Source organism: Cucurbita pepo, chromosome LG12 (assembly GCF_002806865.2).
Source record: "Cucurbita pepo subsp. pepo cultivar mu-cu-16 chromosome LG12, ASM280686v2, whole genome shotgun sequence".
In the NCBI taxonomy this organism is placed as follows: Eukaryota; Viridiplantae; Streptophyta; class Magnoliopsida; order Cucurbitales; family Cucurbitaceae; genus Cucurbita; species Cucurbita pepo.
In genome coordinates, this window is record NC_036649.1 from 7,346,746 (window position 1) to 7,363,813 (window position 17,068).

Sequence of the window (17,068 nt, forward strand, 5' to 3'; positions counted from 1 at the left end):
TTTAAAAGAATTCAATACAAAAAACATTAAATAAATAATTTTAATTTAAAGAAAAAAAAAAAAAAACATACTCTGATTGGTGCAATCCACGAATTAAAATATTTTTGGCACTTTTTATTTATTTATTTATTTTTTGTGAAAATTGAATCAACTTGGTTTCCATCACATAAATGCATCCACTTTTATATGAGCCANTTTTTTTTTTTTTTTTTTTTTTTTTTTTTTTTTTTTTTGTGGTACTTTGAACTTTTCACCTTATGATTGGTCTGTCATTGATTTTAAAGCCTCTCCATAATTTTCACAAACAAATTTCCTCAAAATAATTTCATCAATTATTGGAAAGTTTCCGTACATATAATTCTTTTAATGGATTTTATAATTATTTTTGTTAAAGTTCTAACCTCGTATCTTTATAATTGATATCTTATTCATTGACTCAATATATTCGAGATGAACGATTGGTTCATTCAAAAAATTATATGTAAAAAAACATATTTTAATTTTTAAAGTCATTTTAAAAATTTGTGGTTAAGTTCCTCAGTAATAATTTCAAAACGATTTTTTCCTTTAAATTATTATATTGAAAGAAAAAACAACGTGTTTATTAATTAATATTTAGAATGAATAATTATAAAGAGGGTGCGATTTTGCTTGAGAAGTTGGGAAGATAATTTGGTTTTGAGTATGAAAAATAGGGTTGTTGGTTTAAATAATTAAAGTTACGAGTAATGAAACACATATTTCAAAACCAAAGGGATTGAATTTAGAAATATATGCAAATTAAAAAAAAAAAAAAAAAAAAAAAAAACAATGGCTCTATACCATTCCCCACCATCATACCAAACTCAAAAATACATTTTTTAATTTTTTTTTTATAAAAAATATCTCTTTCTCTCTCTAGAGTTTATACTTAAAACTCACGTGTAAGTGTAAGTATAGAGAGAGAGAGAGAGAGAGATGATTGATTGATTATGTGAAGTGGAAGCAAAAATGTTTTGATGATTACCTTGTGAGTGAAGAAAAATATTGCATTAAAAACACAACAATTTCAGTCAAAGACAACAACACAAGCCATCTCTATCTCTCCTCCTTTCTCTCTCCTCTTCTTTTTTTTCTTTTAAAAAAATTATTTAACGACACCGTCAACAAAGTATTCGTTATAAGAGTATGTAAATCTCTTCCTAGCAGACGCGTTTTAAAATCGTGAGGCTGACGGTGATCCGTAACGGGCTAAAGTGGATAATTTTGATTAGTGGTGGGCTTGAACTGTTACAAATGGTATCAAAGTCATATATGGGTGGTGTGCTAGCAAAGACGTTGGACCTCCAAGGGAGTGAATTGTGAGATTTCACGTTGGTTGGGTGGGGAACATTTTAAAATTGTGGGACTGACGACAATACGTAACTGGCTAAATCAGACAATATCGGTTAGTGGTGAACTTGGAGCTGTTTTGAAATTGTGAGACTGACGACAATATGTAACGGGCCAAAACAAACAATATCTGCTAGGAGTTCATACACAAATATTTGAATTTATATTTAACGGTTATGAAGCGATTGCCAAAATATGACGATTCCATTGAATAATTTTTAATTCGGTAAAATATCATTCTATGGATCGTAAAAAATCCCACTAAAAAACAAACATTCTTTATGTTTTGAGCCGTTCAAAATTGTTAGACGAACACGAGTCTCCACAATGGTATGATATTATCCACTTTGAGGCTAAGCTCTCATGGCTTTGCTTTGGGCTTCCCAAAAGGCCTCGTACCAATAGAGAGAGTATTATTTGTTTATAAACCCATGATCATTCACTAAATTAGCCGACGTGGGACTTCTATCATCTAACAAAATAACATCGTAGTATACTGAAAAAGCCATTAAAATTAACATTGCATGAAAAAGAGTTAATCGAGCTCCTCACGACCTCTCCTCTCGATTATTCAAGGTTGGATACGATGTAACTGATAGTTTGAAGGTCGGGATCGGGACGGCTTTTCTCTCTCCTCCTATATCAAAAAACCAACTAACACAATATATGAGACATTTTAGTCATAGATTCACATTCTAAGCAACCCCACAACCACATCGCCATCATCATAACCGTTACCACAACATCAAGCCTTCCCCTTTATTTATATATATATATATATATATATATATAAAGGAACCATATAATATATATATATAAGCTAAGCTAAGAGCGACACATTATTATCGAACATTATCATTTCTCTTCCGACAAGAAATTAGAGACAATATAAACCGTTTACACTAAGATGAGGAAGCCTGATTCCGCCGCCGCCGCCGCCAACATCCGTCTTAAGAAGGGTCTTTGGTCGCCGGAGGAGGACGAGAAGCTGATGAGATACATGCTATCCAATGGCCAAGGCTGCTGGACCGATATTGCTCGAAACGCTGGTCTTCTCCGTTGTGGCAAGAGCTGTCGTCTCCGTTGGATTAACTACCTTCGCCCCGACCTTAAACGCGGGGCTTTCTCTCCCCAAGAGGAGCGTCTCATTCTCCATTTGCATTCTCTTCTCGGCAATAGGTACTTAAAACTCCCGTTATATCGTGTATTATTCTAGGTTTTTATATTTTGTTTCTCGAGATCTTAGTTTACTTACTTTTAGATACTGAATTCTCGAGGGTAAATGAATTTTGGTTGCCAGATATTACGAAACCTCGAGTAGGGTCTATAGACAAGACGTTGATTATGAACAAAGTCAAAATGTAGGCCATAGTTGTGGTTAATAGGTTTAGTATCATCGAGTCCAAAATAATTAATACAATGAATTCTTCACTTGATTCATTCGTCGATCAATTATTATTTATTGGGTACCGTTTTTATTGGTTAAAATTTTCGATTTGACCTAATAAACACATATCGTCAAATATTTAATTAAATCAATTTTTGATATTAATTAGGTGGTCACAAATAGCTGCACGTCTTCCCGGGCGAACGGACAACGAAATAAAGAATCTATGGAACTCCTCGTTGAAGAAGAGATTGAAGAATCACAGTAACATCTCTTCTCCAAACCCTAGTGAGTCTTCCGAACTTCGAAGTAGCAACAGCTTCGGGGAGCTAACCGAAAACATCATTCCGACCCACGAACACAACAACATCATGAACATGTTCATGGAAAGCTCATCGTTCTCATCCTCAACGTCCAAGAGTACTCCATCCTTGTTCCTACAAAACTACATCCCTTGTGACCCATTTCCTACATTATTGGACAACCACCAATACAACAGGGTTGGTGGTGCAATGGAAGAGGGGTATTATGGGGATTACAGCCGAACAATATTCGAGCCGAGAGGGTTAGTCAGGGACAATTATGACTTTTCCCACCTCCCTCCGCTTGGAAATGGAGACATTATCGAGGAGATTAAGGTACCATCCATAAATATAAAAGAAAACAACGAAAATAATATCCAAGAATTCAATAATGATTACTTCGATTATAATAACCAGATGAATTTTAAGGCGGAGGGTATATTTGGAAATAATTATCAAGCCGAGCTGCAAGATAACTTGAAAATAGGAGGCTGGGATTTGGACGGTTTTATCCTTGATTTCCAAATGGATTAATTTCAATTTTTTTTTAAAAAAAATTCCAAAATGTTTATATTTTTTTTTTATTAAAAATAAAAAATAGAATTGTTACCAATATTTCCTTTTTTTTTTTCTATTTTTTAACGAATTTTTAGAAATTTAAGTCAATTTTCAAAAATTAAAAATAGATTTTTGGAAATTAATTTTAAAATTTTAAAGTTTAGAAATATTTTTAAGAAATAAATTTACAAAAAGTAGTTTTTAATAATCAAACTTACTTTTAAAAAAAAAAAAAATAATTTGATCACTTTTGTCCGTTTGCTCCTCTAAAACGGCGCCGTTTGAAGAGAAATGTGAATAGGGAAGGTTTACTTTGTACTATAAATCCATTGTAATGGAAAAATTCAAAAGAGACGAATTACTGTTAGCTGTTATTATTATTTTTTTAATAAATGAGAACAAATAATTTTAGTTATTATTATTTTCTTGAAATTAAATGTGAATGGTTGATATTTTTAGTCACTATAATTTTAGTAATTTTTTTTTTAAATGTATCATTTATACTTCGATTTTTTTTTTTCAATTTCGTTGCATAAAATTGAAATTTATTGATAATAAGCTTATATGACATAATAAATATTAAAATATATTATTATTATTATTTTTTTTTTTGAAAAGTAATTCTGCAAATAACATTTAAAAGTATCTCATTTAACATTTTTCTTAAAATAAATTTAAATGAAGTGGGAGAAAAACTTTAACATTTAATAAAAAATAATTTTTTTAATTCTTAAATTATAATTTGGTATATTTTTTTATTACCATAAAAACAGTTGACAATAGAAAATGAAAAGATTCGGGAAAACATCAATTAATTAATAAGAACAAAATAAATGTGATGAGTGGAAGGCTATCGTTTTTTTATTTTCAAACCCAATTTGGACCCCAAAGCATCGTGGCTTCCACGCGAAAGTGGAATTCCCTTTATATATAATAATTTTGTTATAAGAATAATAAATTATTAATAATAATAATAATCGAATTTTTTGTGTGCCAATCGAGTGTGAGTTGGTATTAAAGCGGAGTACGATCCGTAATATCTTATCTTGCATGTGGTTTGAAAATAAGAAAATTCGGTGGGAAGTACTGGTTGCTATGGGCCAAGGAACCGAGTCGTACCATCCCAAAAACCTGTCTAAAAGAGTCACTCGCTCTGTAGTGTTTGTCACTTAACTTTCTTAGCCTACATCTCTAGTTTCCCCTGAACCAAGAGGTTCAAGAAAAATTTCTAATGAAGCAAAGGTCTCCTTTATGGGAAGCTTCCATAAGCACTCCAGCAGAGTAGTCGAGGCCTCGTATATACGAATTCCTAAATATAGGAAAAGCTCCCTCCTTTCTTACCTGCAAGAGCTGAGCGTCTTGGATATTGTTATTAATTTGGAGAAATGTGTTTAAACTCACGTTTTCTTAAAATAAGTAAAAATGTCTTAACCATTGAGGTATACTCGTATCCTGAAAATCGTTATCTTAATTTTTTTTTTCTATTTAAGAATTGAATATTATTTTTATAATTGTAACAAGAAATTAATTTATTTTTCAAGATAATGATGCAAACCCAATAACACTAAGTCCAAATTTGATAAGCTTTTGTAAAGTAAAGATGGAACAAAAGGAGAGAAAATGACATAGGAAGGTTCATGAGCACACAATACAAATAGTATTATTGACATTTTAAAAACATTTTTAAAAAAGTTAAGAAGGGTTTTAATGAAAAAATTTAAAGATATTTTTGAAACAAAATAGTAACGGGTTTCATCTAAAACGAACGTAAGAAAAGAATACTTTTTATTGTAAAAAAATGAATTCTATGTGCCAAACAAAATGCACACCATTAAGGGCATACTGGTTGTGGTGCACACACANCTTTTTTTTTTTTTTTTTTTTTTCTTAAAATAGGACTTCTCCCCCAGCATGGAAAAAAAAAAAAGAGAATTAAGTATTTTCCCATGGAAATAACAAAAATTGATTAATTACATTAAAAAGAGCACTTGGGAAAAGTCTAGAAGATTGGTAGTGGGATTATCACGTCCCAATTTCGTTCTTTGGTTTCTTAATTGAAAATTATAGATTTTTTTTTTTTTTAAAAGCTTAATATATTTGAATCCTAATTAAAAAAATTTGAACCAACCATTGTTGAACTTTCCCGAGGAGAAAAGTTTAGTTTTTATTAGCTTATCAACTTAAATAATTGGAATAGATCCATAAACAACTACGCATATATATAGCTCAATAATAAGAAATCTAATATCGACCTAACAAAAAATTTTGATTACAAATAAAATTTTCAATTACGGCCATGTGTGTGATTGTGTAAACAATGATATATCATACATTTGTTCAAATATCCTAAAAATAAGAACATAAGTTAGAAAGAAGAACAAAGCATTCCTTGTAAAAGTGTCGAACCTCCCTAGTAGACGTGTTCTATGAGTGATAGGTTGGAGAGGGGAACAAAACATTCTTTATAAGGGTGTGGAACTTCTACCTAGTAGATGCATTCTATGATCGTGAGACTGACAACGATACGTAATGGGCCAAAATATACAATATCTACTAGTGGGGGGTTTAGGCGGTTACAAATAGAAGACACTGAGCAATGTGCTAGCGAGGACGCTAGCCTCCCAAGAGAGTGGATTGTGAGATCCTATATCAGTTGGAGAGGGGAACAAAAATATTTCTTATATCTACTATCCGTCGAAGTAAAAAATGGAGAATGTATATCTAGGACACATACCCAAAATTTTATCACGTGGGTGAAACTTTATAGATGAAATTAAACTGGATGTAATTTTTCAATATAGCTCCCTCCCTTGAAACAGTAAAATAAAAAAACCCTTCAAAAGTTCAATATCTCACCAGCTACCTATGTCCAGGCTTACATAGATACAAGCTTATGAACGAATCAAATTCCTCTGGACAATTCAAATACTCCTAATCATCAAATTCATCATTTTCCTTTGCTCGGAAAATTTGCGAACCAGATTTCATTCTTGGATTATTAAGGAAGAAGGTAATGAAAATTGGAATNAAAAAAAAAAAAATCTTACTGTAAACATATAGCTAAGTTACCACATATGTCGTCTCAGTTTATTTTCTCTCTCATTAAACCAGTGTAATATACCCACTTAACCCATATAAAATGAGTCATAAAATGTATAAAACAGACGTGGGGTAATGGAAATCCTATGTAGAACGCACATTTATCAAAAGCATACAAAATAATATTAAATAAAAACTAGGAAGCTACCCACTAATTAAAGTCACTTCAATCTTTTATGCACAATTGTCACTAGAGAGAGCGAGAGAGAGAGAGAGATATGCTCAAAAATTTCCCCAGCCTCGTCTTTATTAGATTAAAGATATGGTTGGTATCATATATATCAGATATAATACAAATAGACCCATAGAAAATCAATCAGACACAAAAAGATTGTAGGAATGTAATATGCATTACTTTAGTTTAAGCTTTTGTTCAATTGTAATGGCGACATACCCACCATAGTCAGAGAAAACCAATGAATTCACAATGACATTTGAATAACTCCCATTATCAAAAGTCATTCTGTCTTTAAAAGTGGTATAAAAGGAAGGGGAGGCTGAGAGTTTGTTGGGTGTACGAAAAGAAGCGAGTTGGTAAGGAAGAAGAGTTCTGGGATCAGGTAAGAGATATCCTTGCTAAGTCAGAGGACTCTAAACAAAGGTCATTATTTATATACATATAAGTTAGTTCGTTTATTCTCCATGCATACTAATGATAATTAGCCTCTCTTATATCACTGTTTCATCCATCTTTAATGCTTAAACTCTCCTCTTCCTTTAAATAATACCTTCCTTTTAACATATATTTAGTACGAAAGAAATGGCACGTGAGTCTATAGCGTGCCTTTATGTTTCGTGTGATATATGATGTTTGTATTGTTGTGTTGTTGTTTCGTGAGATTAGTTGTGTTTTACGACCTTCTTTAATCCCCTTCACCTTGCCTAGTAAAAATAAATTTGGGTCATTTGTGATCTTTTGGAGTGTATTGTACGTGTGGATAGAGTTTTGTATGTGGCATATGAGATTGTTTGCAATCTTTTTCTAAAAGAATTTGCTCAATCTTTTTCTAAAAGAATTTGCTGTTAATTTGCTCATCACATACAATGTGATTAACCACAGCCACACAAAAATAGTAATTGGAAAGTAGTGGGGTCTTTTAAAAACAATCACATTTATGTCTAATCAAACACGTTAAATTTTAACTAATTTTTATGATTCTTTTGACACATGAAAATTTCCAAAACTTCCCATCTTCCTCACCAAATCCACCTGCTCGACTAATCTTATAAATTATCTAAAATAAGTTATTAAAAACAACTCCTAACAATAAAATAAGAATTTGCATTGTGTTTCTTCAATATTCAAGAAGGGTTTTGTCCACATTAACCTTACATAGAAAATCTAGGAGATGAGAGTTATTTGGTGTAGGAAATATATGTAGCTTTCAGGCTCATCCTCATATAATAATCTTTGTTATATAATGGCTGTTTTCTTTCATTCTTCTTCGATCCTCCTAAACGAACAAGCTGACAGAGGATGCTTATGAAGTAATAAATATGATCACTAAAAGCCATGCCCATGCAAATCTTTATAGAGTTTAATTAATATAAAAAATCTACGGTTTTCAAGGGTCCCATTTCTTTCCTATGAAGTCGCTTTAATCAAGGATCAAATCATATATTTTGAGGTTATCTGGGGAAGATTTCTAGCAATTATTATAATTTAATTACTAGCTAGCTAGGAAGGTTCCACCACAGTAGTCCATCATGGAAGCACCTATTTTCCTACGGTTTCTTCATTGCTTTGTTGTAAGCCATTGTTAAACTATCATCAGTAAGAAAAGGTAGACCTGGGGAGGGTTTGATATGCATGGAATGAACAAATTTTTAATATTTCCATGTAGAATTCTAGAATCAGAATCACGTTCCTTCCAATGTACTTCTCAAATAAAAGAATCAATGTATCGTCTAGACATGAGTTCTTCATCACCTATTATCCATGTTCGAATTCCAAAAAAACCGGTGTGCGTATGTGTGCATCATTTACTTAATGCTCTACAGACACAGAACTGAGAGAGGTACTGTTGGCTGAGAATTTTTACATCACAGTTTATCCTGAACATCTGACAGTTCATTTCTACAAGCTCTCCCTTGTAGCATGTATGTTCCTTTCTTGTCAAACGAACAGATCTCTCAACATTAGTGGTTCTAGGGGCCAAAACCTACTTTTGAGTCTCTTTCTCTCTAAATGTGTGTGTTTCTATAAAACTGGTTTACGTGAAGTACAATAACTACGAGTCTTTTCATTCTTTAAGTTGAAAAGAATAGTTTTATGCATGGTGCGTCAACTTCCAAATCATTCAATTTCACTGCTATTTTCAGACCTTGCTGCTGTTTCCTTCAACATCCAAAACTTTTTAGCTTTTTAGCTTTTTAGAATGTTTGCGCACTTGCATAAAATGAGTTATCTAAAGCTTTCTGATCTTGAATTCTTGGTCCAGAATTCAACAGCCTAGACCATTTCAGTACTACAGCACTGGCAGAATAGAACCAGAACCAGAACCAGAATCTTAGTTTGACCACACAGGGGGGAATTCAGTCGAAGATGCCTGTTAATGTTTTCTTCAAAGACGCAAGGTGATTTTCATGTTCCAATCAATTCTCTTCTTTAAATGTTTGATGTTCAATTTAACTTGCGAACACTGATGTGATTCTTCCAATCATAACTAATAATTCAGTTCTTTTTCCCATTTCTAAACCGGCCCAAAGAGATTGTGCATCAAATATATATCCATAACTAGAGACTCTTTTCTAATGACGGGAGATAATCCTCTTCCTTTTAAACTAATGACTCGTAGATTTTAAATGTTTATAAATGTAGACGTGTTTTCAAGCTTGACACAATCGGTCGGGAGATACTGGGAATTGCATTCCCTGCTGCTCTAGCTGTTGCAGCTGATCCTGTAGCTTCTCTTATCGACACTGCTTTTGTTGGCCATCTTGGACCCGTGGAACTTGCTGCAGTTGGAGTATCCATTGCTATATTCAATCAAGCTTCAAGGATTACCATATTCCCACTTGTAAGCATTACAACTTCTTTCGTGGCCGAGGAAGAGACCATTGGCAAGGCTGACAACAAAGCAGCAAGAGTTGAAAAGGGAAAGTGCTCAGCTGATGATAATTCAGTGAAGGTTTATGTGCCCGAAGATCCTGATCTAGAGAACGATGAAAGACTTACAGCCAAACAAGACTCTGTCAACTTGAATCATGAACCAAGGAGTACTGCCACAACAGAACAAGTTGGAGAAAAAGAAAACAAGGAGAGCTCTTCAACGAAAGAGGGAAAAAAGGAATTGGTTCCAGATAATGGTGCTCTTCAAGAAGATCTGGAAAAAGGTAACCGAAACTTGATGGTTATATTTAGAATATTTTAATAATTTTGATGAAAACTACTGCCACATGTAATTTCTGATTTCCTCTTCTTCTTCCTCTTTTTTTCTTTCTTTTTCCAGATTCAAGTACAAATGTAATCAAGGCTACCTCTGCCAAGTCCAAAAAGAAAGAGAAGAAGCAAATTGCATCAGCGTCAACAGCTCTGATATTTGGCTCAATTCTGGGTCTCATGCAAGCCATATTCCTTGTTTTCGGAGCCAAATCTTTACTGAACCTAATGGGTGTAAAAGATGTGAGTGCTCCCTGTAACTTAAAATGTAGTTCAGTTTTAGATCGAATGTTTTCCTCTAATATTTTGGGACTTCAACAAACAGAATTCGCCCATGTTAGTCCCTGCTCACAAGTATTTAACACTAAGATCAATTGGTGCTCCTGCTGTTCTTCTGTCATTGGCCATGCAAGGGATCTTTAGAGGGTTCAAGGATACGAAAACTCCTCTTTACGTTATTGGTAGGCCTTGTCCCTTTTCCTCTGCATATGGTTGAACCTAATATATCAACTTCCTTTGACTAGCAACTATTTGTTTATATGCCTCCATGTAGTTTCGGGATATACTGTAAACATCATACTTGACCCCATATTCATCTTTGTCTGCCGTTGGGGGGTCAAAGGTGCAGCTGCGGCTCATGTTCTTTCTCAGTAAGCTTTAATTTCTATGCACCATCTTTTTGCTAGAACTTTATAATTTCCTTCAAAATGACATAAACTTTGTGTCTTCACGTTCCAAAAATGCTTCTCTAAGACTTACTTCAATCCTTTCAGGTACTTTATTGTGCTTGTTCTCTTCTGGAGACTTGTGCAAAAAGTCAATCTCATGCCTCCAAGTCTTAAAGATTTGCAATTCGGTCGATTTCTTAAAAATGGTAAAAAGAATTTGTCCCCAAACAACTCTTAACTCGATATTCCAATACCTAGTAAACTATGAGATCAATCAATCTTTAGCTCTTATTGAACTTTGAATGGCTTGGAGCAGGAGGTCTGTTGCTGGCAAGAGTTGTAGCAGTGACCTTCTGCGTGACTCTAGCAGCATCACTAGCTGCAAGGCTGGGCCCAAAACCTATGGCTGCATTTCAAACTTGCTTGCAAGTCTGGATGACATCTTCTTTGTTATCTGATGGTTTAGCAGTTGCTGGACAGGTGAAGAAACAAAAACCTAATTCCACCTCTCTGCAAAACATCTCTTCTAAATGACAATTCATAGATATTCGGGTGGGGTGGAAGTCTAATAGGTATCTCTTTCATGGTATATGATTCATTTTCTTTCTCTTTTAGGCACTCCTAGCCAGTGCATTTGCAGAAAAAGACTACGAAAAGACAACAGCAACAGCTACTAGAGTATTGCAGGTAAGAAACGAATTCAAAACCACAGAAAAACAAAAACATAGTTCCTCTAAACAACGTAAAACATTTTCCTGGTCAGATGAGCTTTATCCTAGGGGTTGGACTCGCTGTTTTCGTCGGAATCGGGATGTTCTTTGGAGCAGGAATATTTTCAAGAGACATTCAAGTGCAGTACCTCATACATTTAGGAATTCCGGTAAATATTAAAACGTACCTTGTTTTCTTCCTTCCAATGCCATGGATGAACTCATCTGATTCTCCTCTTTCTCCGGAAACTCATCAGTTCATCGCAGCTACACAGCCGATAAACTCACTGGCGTTTGTTTTCGACGGAGTGAATTTCGGAGCTTCTGATTTCGCGTATTCCGCATACTCATTGGCAAGTTCTACAGCATCATCCTCCACCTGTTTGAGAAAATTTCTCAACGAAATTACGTTAAATTTTCTGGCTATTTTCTTCAGGTTCTGGTGGCGATTGTGAGCGTTGTATCACTGTTTCTTCTCTCCAAAAGCAATGGCTTCATCGGGATTTGGACTGCTTTGACGATCTACATGCTTCTGCGTACTTTTGTTGGCATCTGGAGGTAATTTCTATTGATAAATAAATTTGTATAATCCCGCGTTTTCTGTTCTTAACAAAAAAAAAAATAATAAATAATAAAAAATTAGTCCTTATTTAAAATTTCCAATTTATTTCCTTATATTTCAACATTTTTCAATTTACTAAAATCAGTTGAAAATAAACTTTATACTATTTGGTGAATTAACAAATAATAATAATAATAATAAATAAGGAAATTAACAGAAATAATTTAATTAATTGACAAATTTATTATTAAATTATTACTCAATTTTAATATTTACTAATTTTTTTGCCCTATAATACTAATAATGATTAAAAATGTAATTTAGTTTTTTTTTATATTATAATTATAATTTATTGAACAAAAAAAACTAAAAAAATCATAAATTTATTAAACAGTTTTAAAATTGCAGGATGGGCACGGGAACAGGACCTTGGCGTTACCTCAGAACCCAAAGGCTACCCTAAATCAAACCGACCTCCACTTTATAAAAATTACTTAAAAATAATATCATCTTTTTAATAGTTTATACTTTGTATCGTTATCGCGGTTGGACTTGGACCCTANTTTTTTTTTTTTTTTTTTTTTTTTTTTTTTTTTTTGTATTAATAAGGAGTTATTAATAAATTTGCACAGTGTCGGATCGAGGGACTCAAACCTCTAATCTCTAGTCTAAAACAATTGAGTTACGTAAATAAAACATGAATTTTCTAATTTTAAATTAATTATGTGGAGCCTTTAAATTATAAATTATAATAATTTTAAATAAGTTTATATTTAATTAATTTAATGAACTTTTATATATATATGTATATATATATATATATATATATTTCGAGCTTAAATTAAATAACTAAAAAATAATAAACATGAATTTTCTAATTTTTACTTTTGAAAATCAATTTAAACATAAATACGAACACGTTGAACCAATTCGTTCGTCAAGTTTGGGCCGTAAGAAGGGAGCAATAAAGCCCGGCCCAATTAGTGGCCCAAACTCATTGGTAGTTTGGGTCTCGGTTCGATTCCAACGGGAGATGGACCTTTCTGAGTCGCCAAATCAAAGCGAATTCCATCTGTTGGCGCGGCCATGGCGTCGTTTGGCTCTCTGAAGAATGCCATCTTCGAAAGAGAAGAGAGAAAACAGTGCGCTCTCTTGTCCTTTAATCTCTCTTAACATGTCCGTAGCTCATTTCCATGGAGGCCTTTCTGTCATTTACTCTTAACCTATTTTCTTCTTTATTCTTGAAAATTTTGCAGGCAGTATCAGGCGCATGTGCGAGGCTCAATGTTCACGATCGCCGCAAGAAGTTTATGCGTGAGTATGGTGTGATTGCTACTGTGTTATTCAGTGCGTAACTTTTTTTGTGGAATTAATGAGCATTTGTGGGGGAAACCATTGGATTTGTGATTGTGGCTTAATTATACGTTGCTTTATTTGAATGTTTTTGGCGTATGATCTTTTATTTTAACATGAAGATCAGTTACTAGCATTGGGGGCGAGACTACTGCTCAATTATGGAAGTGATTGAATGTTGTTGTTTAGCTTTGAGCTCATTTGGATTTTGTCTATCGCGGTTGCAAATGGGATAGAGTGATAGGAATTGTTAAACACAGTACATTTAGTTGGCTTATAAGGTTATTAGCTGACGGACGGACGTGAAGGATGCTTGCAAATATTGAGCCCCTTATTTGCATATCCTGGAGTCCTAAAGCAAAAGAATGATGAACAGTTTCCCTCACTAAGATGACAGGAGGCTACAATCATCCTAACATTTTGGTGCAAGAGATTTTTCTGTTAGCCTCAAGATTAGTTACTTTTAAATATTTGAATTGTGGATTTGTTGCAGTTCATTTCTACGGGAAAAATCAATCTATTGAAGAGAAATTTCCTATTAAAACTGATCAAGACGCCTTGAGGGAGGGCTACCAGTATAATCCCACTATTCTTTCCAATCATGATTGAATGCCATTTTATCATTCATAGAGATGCAAATGATGGAATGCCAAATTAAATAATTAATTAGAATATGAATATATAATCGTTAAATGCAGTTCTAATAAATCCCTATTTTGCATGATTTAGAATGTACACAGGTAGAGCATAAGTGCACTCATAGTCAACTTGATCATTGTGTGTATTTTTGGTTCCTTGATGATGACTTGTTTATCTACTTGGGTTTGTGTGTTGGTGACATGTCGATTTCTTCCAAGGGACCAGTGGAGATTGATAAGCTTTGATCCACTATTGGTTATTTGTTCGCCATGGCTGGTGAACCTGTTTGTTGGCGTTCAATATTGCAATCTACTATTACATTGTCTAACACCGAAACAGAGTATATGACAGTCACTGTAGTTTTTAAAGAAGGTATTTGGTTCCATGATTTGGTTAATGACTTGAGTATTTCTCAGTAACACGTAGATGTGTTTTGTGATAACTAGAGTGCTATTTGTTTGTCGAAGAACCAAGTCTATCATGCTCGTACCACCAAGTATATTGATGTCTGATTTCATTCTATTCAAGAAAATATAAATGAAGGGGATATTCGTTTATTGAAAATTGGAACTGCTGATAATCCTATGGATATGTTGACTATGTTGACAGAGGTGATTGCTTGTGAAAAGTTTTGGCATTGTTTAGATTTGATCAATGTTGGACGGAAGAAATAGCTTGTTGACTTGGTGGTAGCCAAATTGATTATCTGCTTTGGGATCTTCTGATAAAGTGGAGATTGTTGTAAGTTGTGATGAAGAATAAGTTCATGCATCTTCTACGCATGTAGGGTCATTTATTTTAGTTCATAAGTCTCATTTATTTGGTTCATAATCCTTACTGGTTCATCTTTCATTTTGATACATGTATGAGCATTAATGTTGCTTTGATTCATGTACGAGAATTAGTATTGCTATGCCTGCATAAAGGCTTGTCTAGCATTGTTTTGAGAGATTGAGTCATTGTCATTTTGTATTTGCCTAGAGGCAATTGGGAGGAACTTTGTAAGATAGACTTTGTAGTGCGAGAGTGTGAGAGATACACTTATAAACACTTTGGTTATAGTGATTGGCTACCACCTATGAATGTAGGAGAATTTGTTCTCTCCGAACCACGTAAATCTTTGTGTCTCTTTGTTTAATTTCTGTTTGTGGGTGTGAGTGCAATTGCTTTTGCTTCAGCTTCCGCGACAACAATTGAGTATCAAAGCACCTTTGATTGTGGCATTAGGGTACAACACATATAACCATGTACGTATTCATTAACTTTGTTCGTGCTTGGATATGGTTGAATCATTTGCTGTTAGTTTCCCTCACTCCATCATTCCATGCTTACATAACTTATATTTGCATCATCTGTTGTAATGTAATGTAAAAAGCAAGCCACAATTTTCACTGTGATAAAGCTGTTCGTTTGGAATCTGAATCATTCTTTTTATGATTTGTCAAATTGAAATCTAACAATTTTCTCACCTCCCCTGTTGTCTTCGTTTAAAATTTTCTATTTTTATAGTCTCGTACTTAGTTTTTTTGCAAGATTTATTTATCACTGTTTTCTCCCATCTTGTATATTTTGTTGTAGATGCTCAAAGAAGCTTCATTACTAGAGAGAAAATGAGAAACAGGAAAGGATGGAGCAAGAAATGTCCAAAAGGAAGAGGTACCACTCCAAACTTTAAGGTACAATTTTCTACTAGCTAGATTGGCAAGAAGGATCAGGTCGTCTTTTATAACATATCCAACGGGTTGGGTCAGGTCGTCTTTTATAACATTAGCTAGATTGCAAGTTTAAACATTATTCTCATATCCAACGGGTTGGGTCAGGTCGTCTTTTATAACATTAGCTAGATTGCAAGTTTAAATATTATTCTCATATCCAACGGGTTGGGTCAGGTCGTCTTTTATAACATTTGACACCATCAATGAAATTGTTTCTTATCCAAAAATTAGAAAACCTCTACTTAGTCAGTCTATTGGCAAAGACCCTTTTGCCGTTTCTTTGCAGGAAAGAAGGCTTCAACATCATCACGGGGGGATCATAAAGCTGATGACTAAAACGACTTTGATGAATATGGGCCTCAAGGCTACACTTCCGGCCTCCACAAGGCAGTATTTTCAGGTATCTGCTTCCTTGAAACCTTTTCGAAGACGACAAATGGCAATTTATATCTTAAACATAAAGCATCATGTGCATGTGGTTGATTCCCTAATTGTTTAATTGAGTTGTATTGTAGCCTTGTCGTAATCTATCTACCTTGTTCTGTTGTATGAGCTGTTATGTGCAGCAGGAATTTTAGTTCAGAAAATCCATCCACCCAATTGAAACTAATCAAAAGCTCTAAACCCTCCCATATATTCAATGTTCATGCTCAGATCCCCTTTTGTTCATCGTCATACTCGCTGTCACCACCCACCCTTTTCGACCTTTGTTGCCTTCCTCCCATGGACTTGGACTTAATTGTGGTCACCACCCACCCTTTTCGACCTCTCTTTCAAGTTTCGACCTTTGTTGCCTTCCTCCCATGGACTTGGACTATTGTAATTGTGGTCACCACCCACCCTTTTCGACCTCTCTTTCGAGTTTCGACCTTTGTTGCCTTCCTCCCATGGACTTGGACTATTGTAATTGTGATATACAAAAAAAGAAGTTTGGTCGAAGATTATTGAAAGAAATATTCTTAAAATCATGGGTTTATAAGGTTCATTGGTGTGAGGCCTTTTAGTATTGTGATTCTTAATAAAGTTGTGGGTTGGTGGACGTGGACAATGGGATAATTTCTCTCCGTCCTCTAGTTATATGAATAACAAAATTTTATTAATAAAGTCACTCTGGAGGTATCTTTCTAATATATAGTTTTATTAATATATTTTGACAATTGGGCATCTTGATGTCATTTTGATGGTTAGTGCATTGGGTGGGGTAATAAAAGTATTATACAACTTTAATTAAATAAAAGAGCCATATTGGTGAGGCATATGGAAGTTTGAGATTTTCTAAATTTAAAAAAAAATAATAAAAAAAAAAAAAAATATATATATAT

At 33.8% G+C, this 17,068-nt stretch overlaps 2 protein-coding genes and 1 long non-coding RNA gene across 5 annotated transcripts; all 3 read left to right on the forward strand.

Annotated features, from left to right (window-relative positions):
- Positions 1 to 2,278: 2,278 nt before the first annotated feature.
- On the forward strand, positions 2,279 to 3,594 carry LOC111807747 (transcription factor MYB83). The gene is made up of 2 exons (XM_023693617.1): positions 2,279 to 2,550; positions 2,928 to 3,594. The coding sequence occupies exons 1-2, from the start codon at positions 2,279 to 2,281 to the stop codon at positions 3,592 to 3,594; spliced, it is 939 nt and encodes a 312-aa protein (XP_023549385.1).
- Positions 3,595 to 8,995: 5,401 nt separating this feature from the next.
- Positions 8,996 to 12,523, forward strand: LOC111806768 (protein DETOXIFICATION 43-like). The gene is made up of 12 exons (XM_023692214.1): positions 8,996 to 9,294; positions 9,539 to 10,053; positions 10,170 to 10,342; positions 10,425 to 10,560; positions 10,653 to 10,749; positions 10,873 to 10,973; positions 11,084 to 11,247; positions 11,383 to 11,454; positions 11,531 to 11,647; positions 11,735 to 11,830; positions 11,914 to 12,035; positions 12,448 to 12,523. The coding sequence occupies exons 1-12, from the start codon at positions 9,263 to 9,265 to the stop codon at positions 12,500 to 12,502; spliced, it is 1,680 nt and encodes a 559-aa protein (XP_023547982.1). The 5' UTR covers positions 8,996 to 9,262; the 3' UTR covers positions 12,503 to 12,523.
- A 373-nt stretch (positions 12,524 to 12,896) lies between these two features.
- LOC111806593 lies at positions 12,897 to 16,978 on the forward strand. 3 transcript variants are annotated; one of them, XR_002816830.1, is made up of 5 exons: positions 12,897 to 13,181; positions 13,296 to 13,353; positions 14,641 to 14,814; positions 15,610 to 15,707; positions 16,010 to 16,978. It is a non-coding gene; the product is annotated as an uncharacterized LOC111806593 (long non-coding RNA). The 3 variants fall into 3 exon arrangements; XR_002816829.1 differs by lacking the exon at positions 14,641 to 14,814; XR_002816831.1 differs by lacking the exon at positions 14,641 to 14,814 and having other exon boundaries at positions 16,033 to 16,305.
- The last annotated feature ends 90 nt before the right edge of the window (positions 16,979 to 17,068 follow it).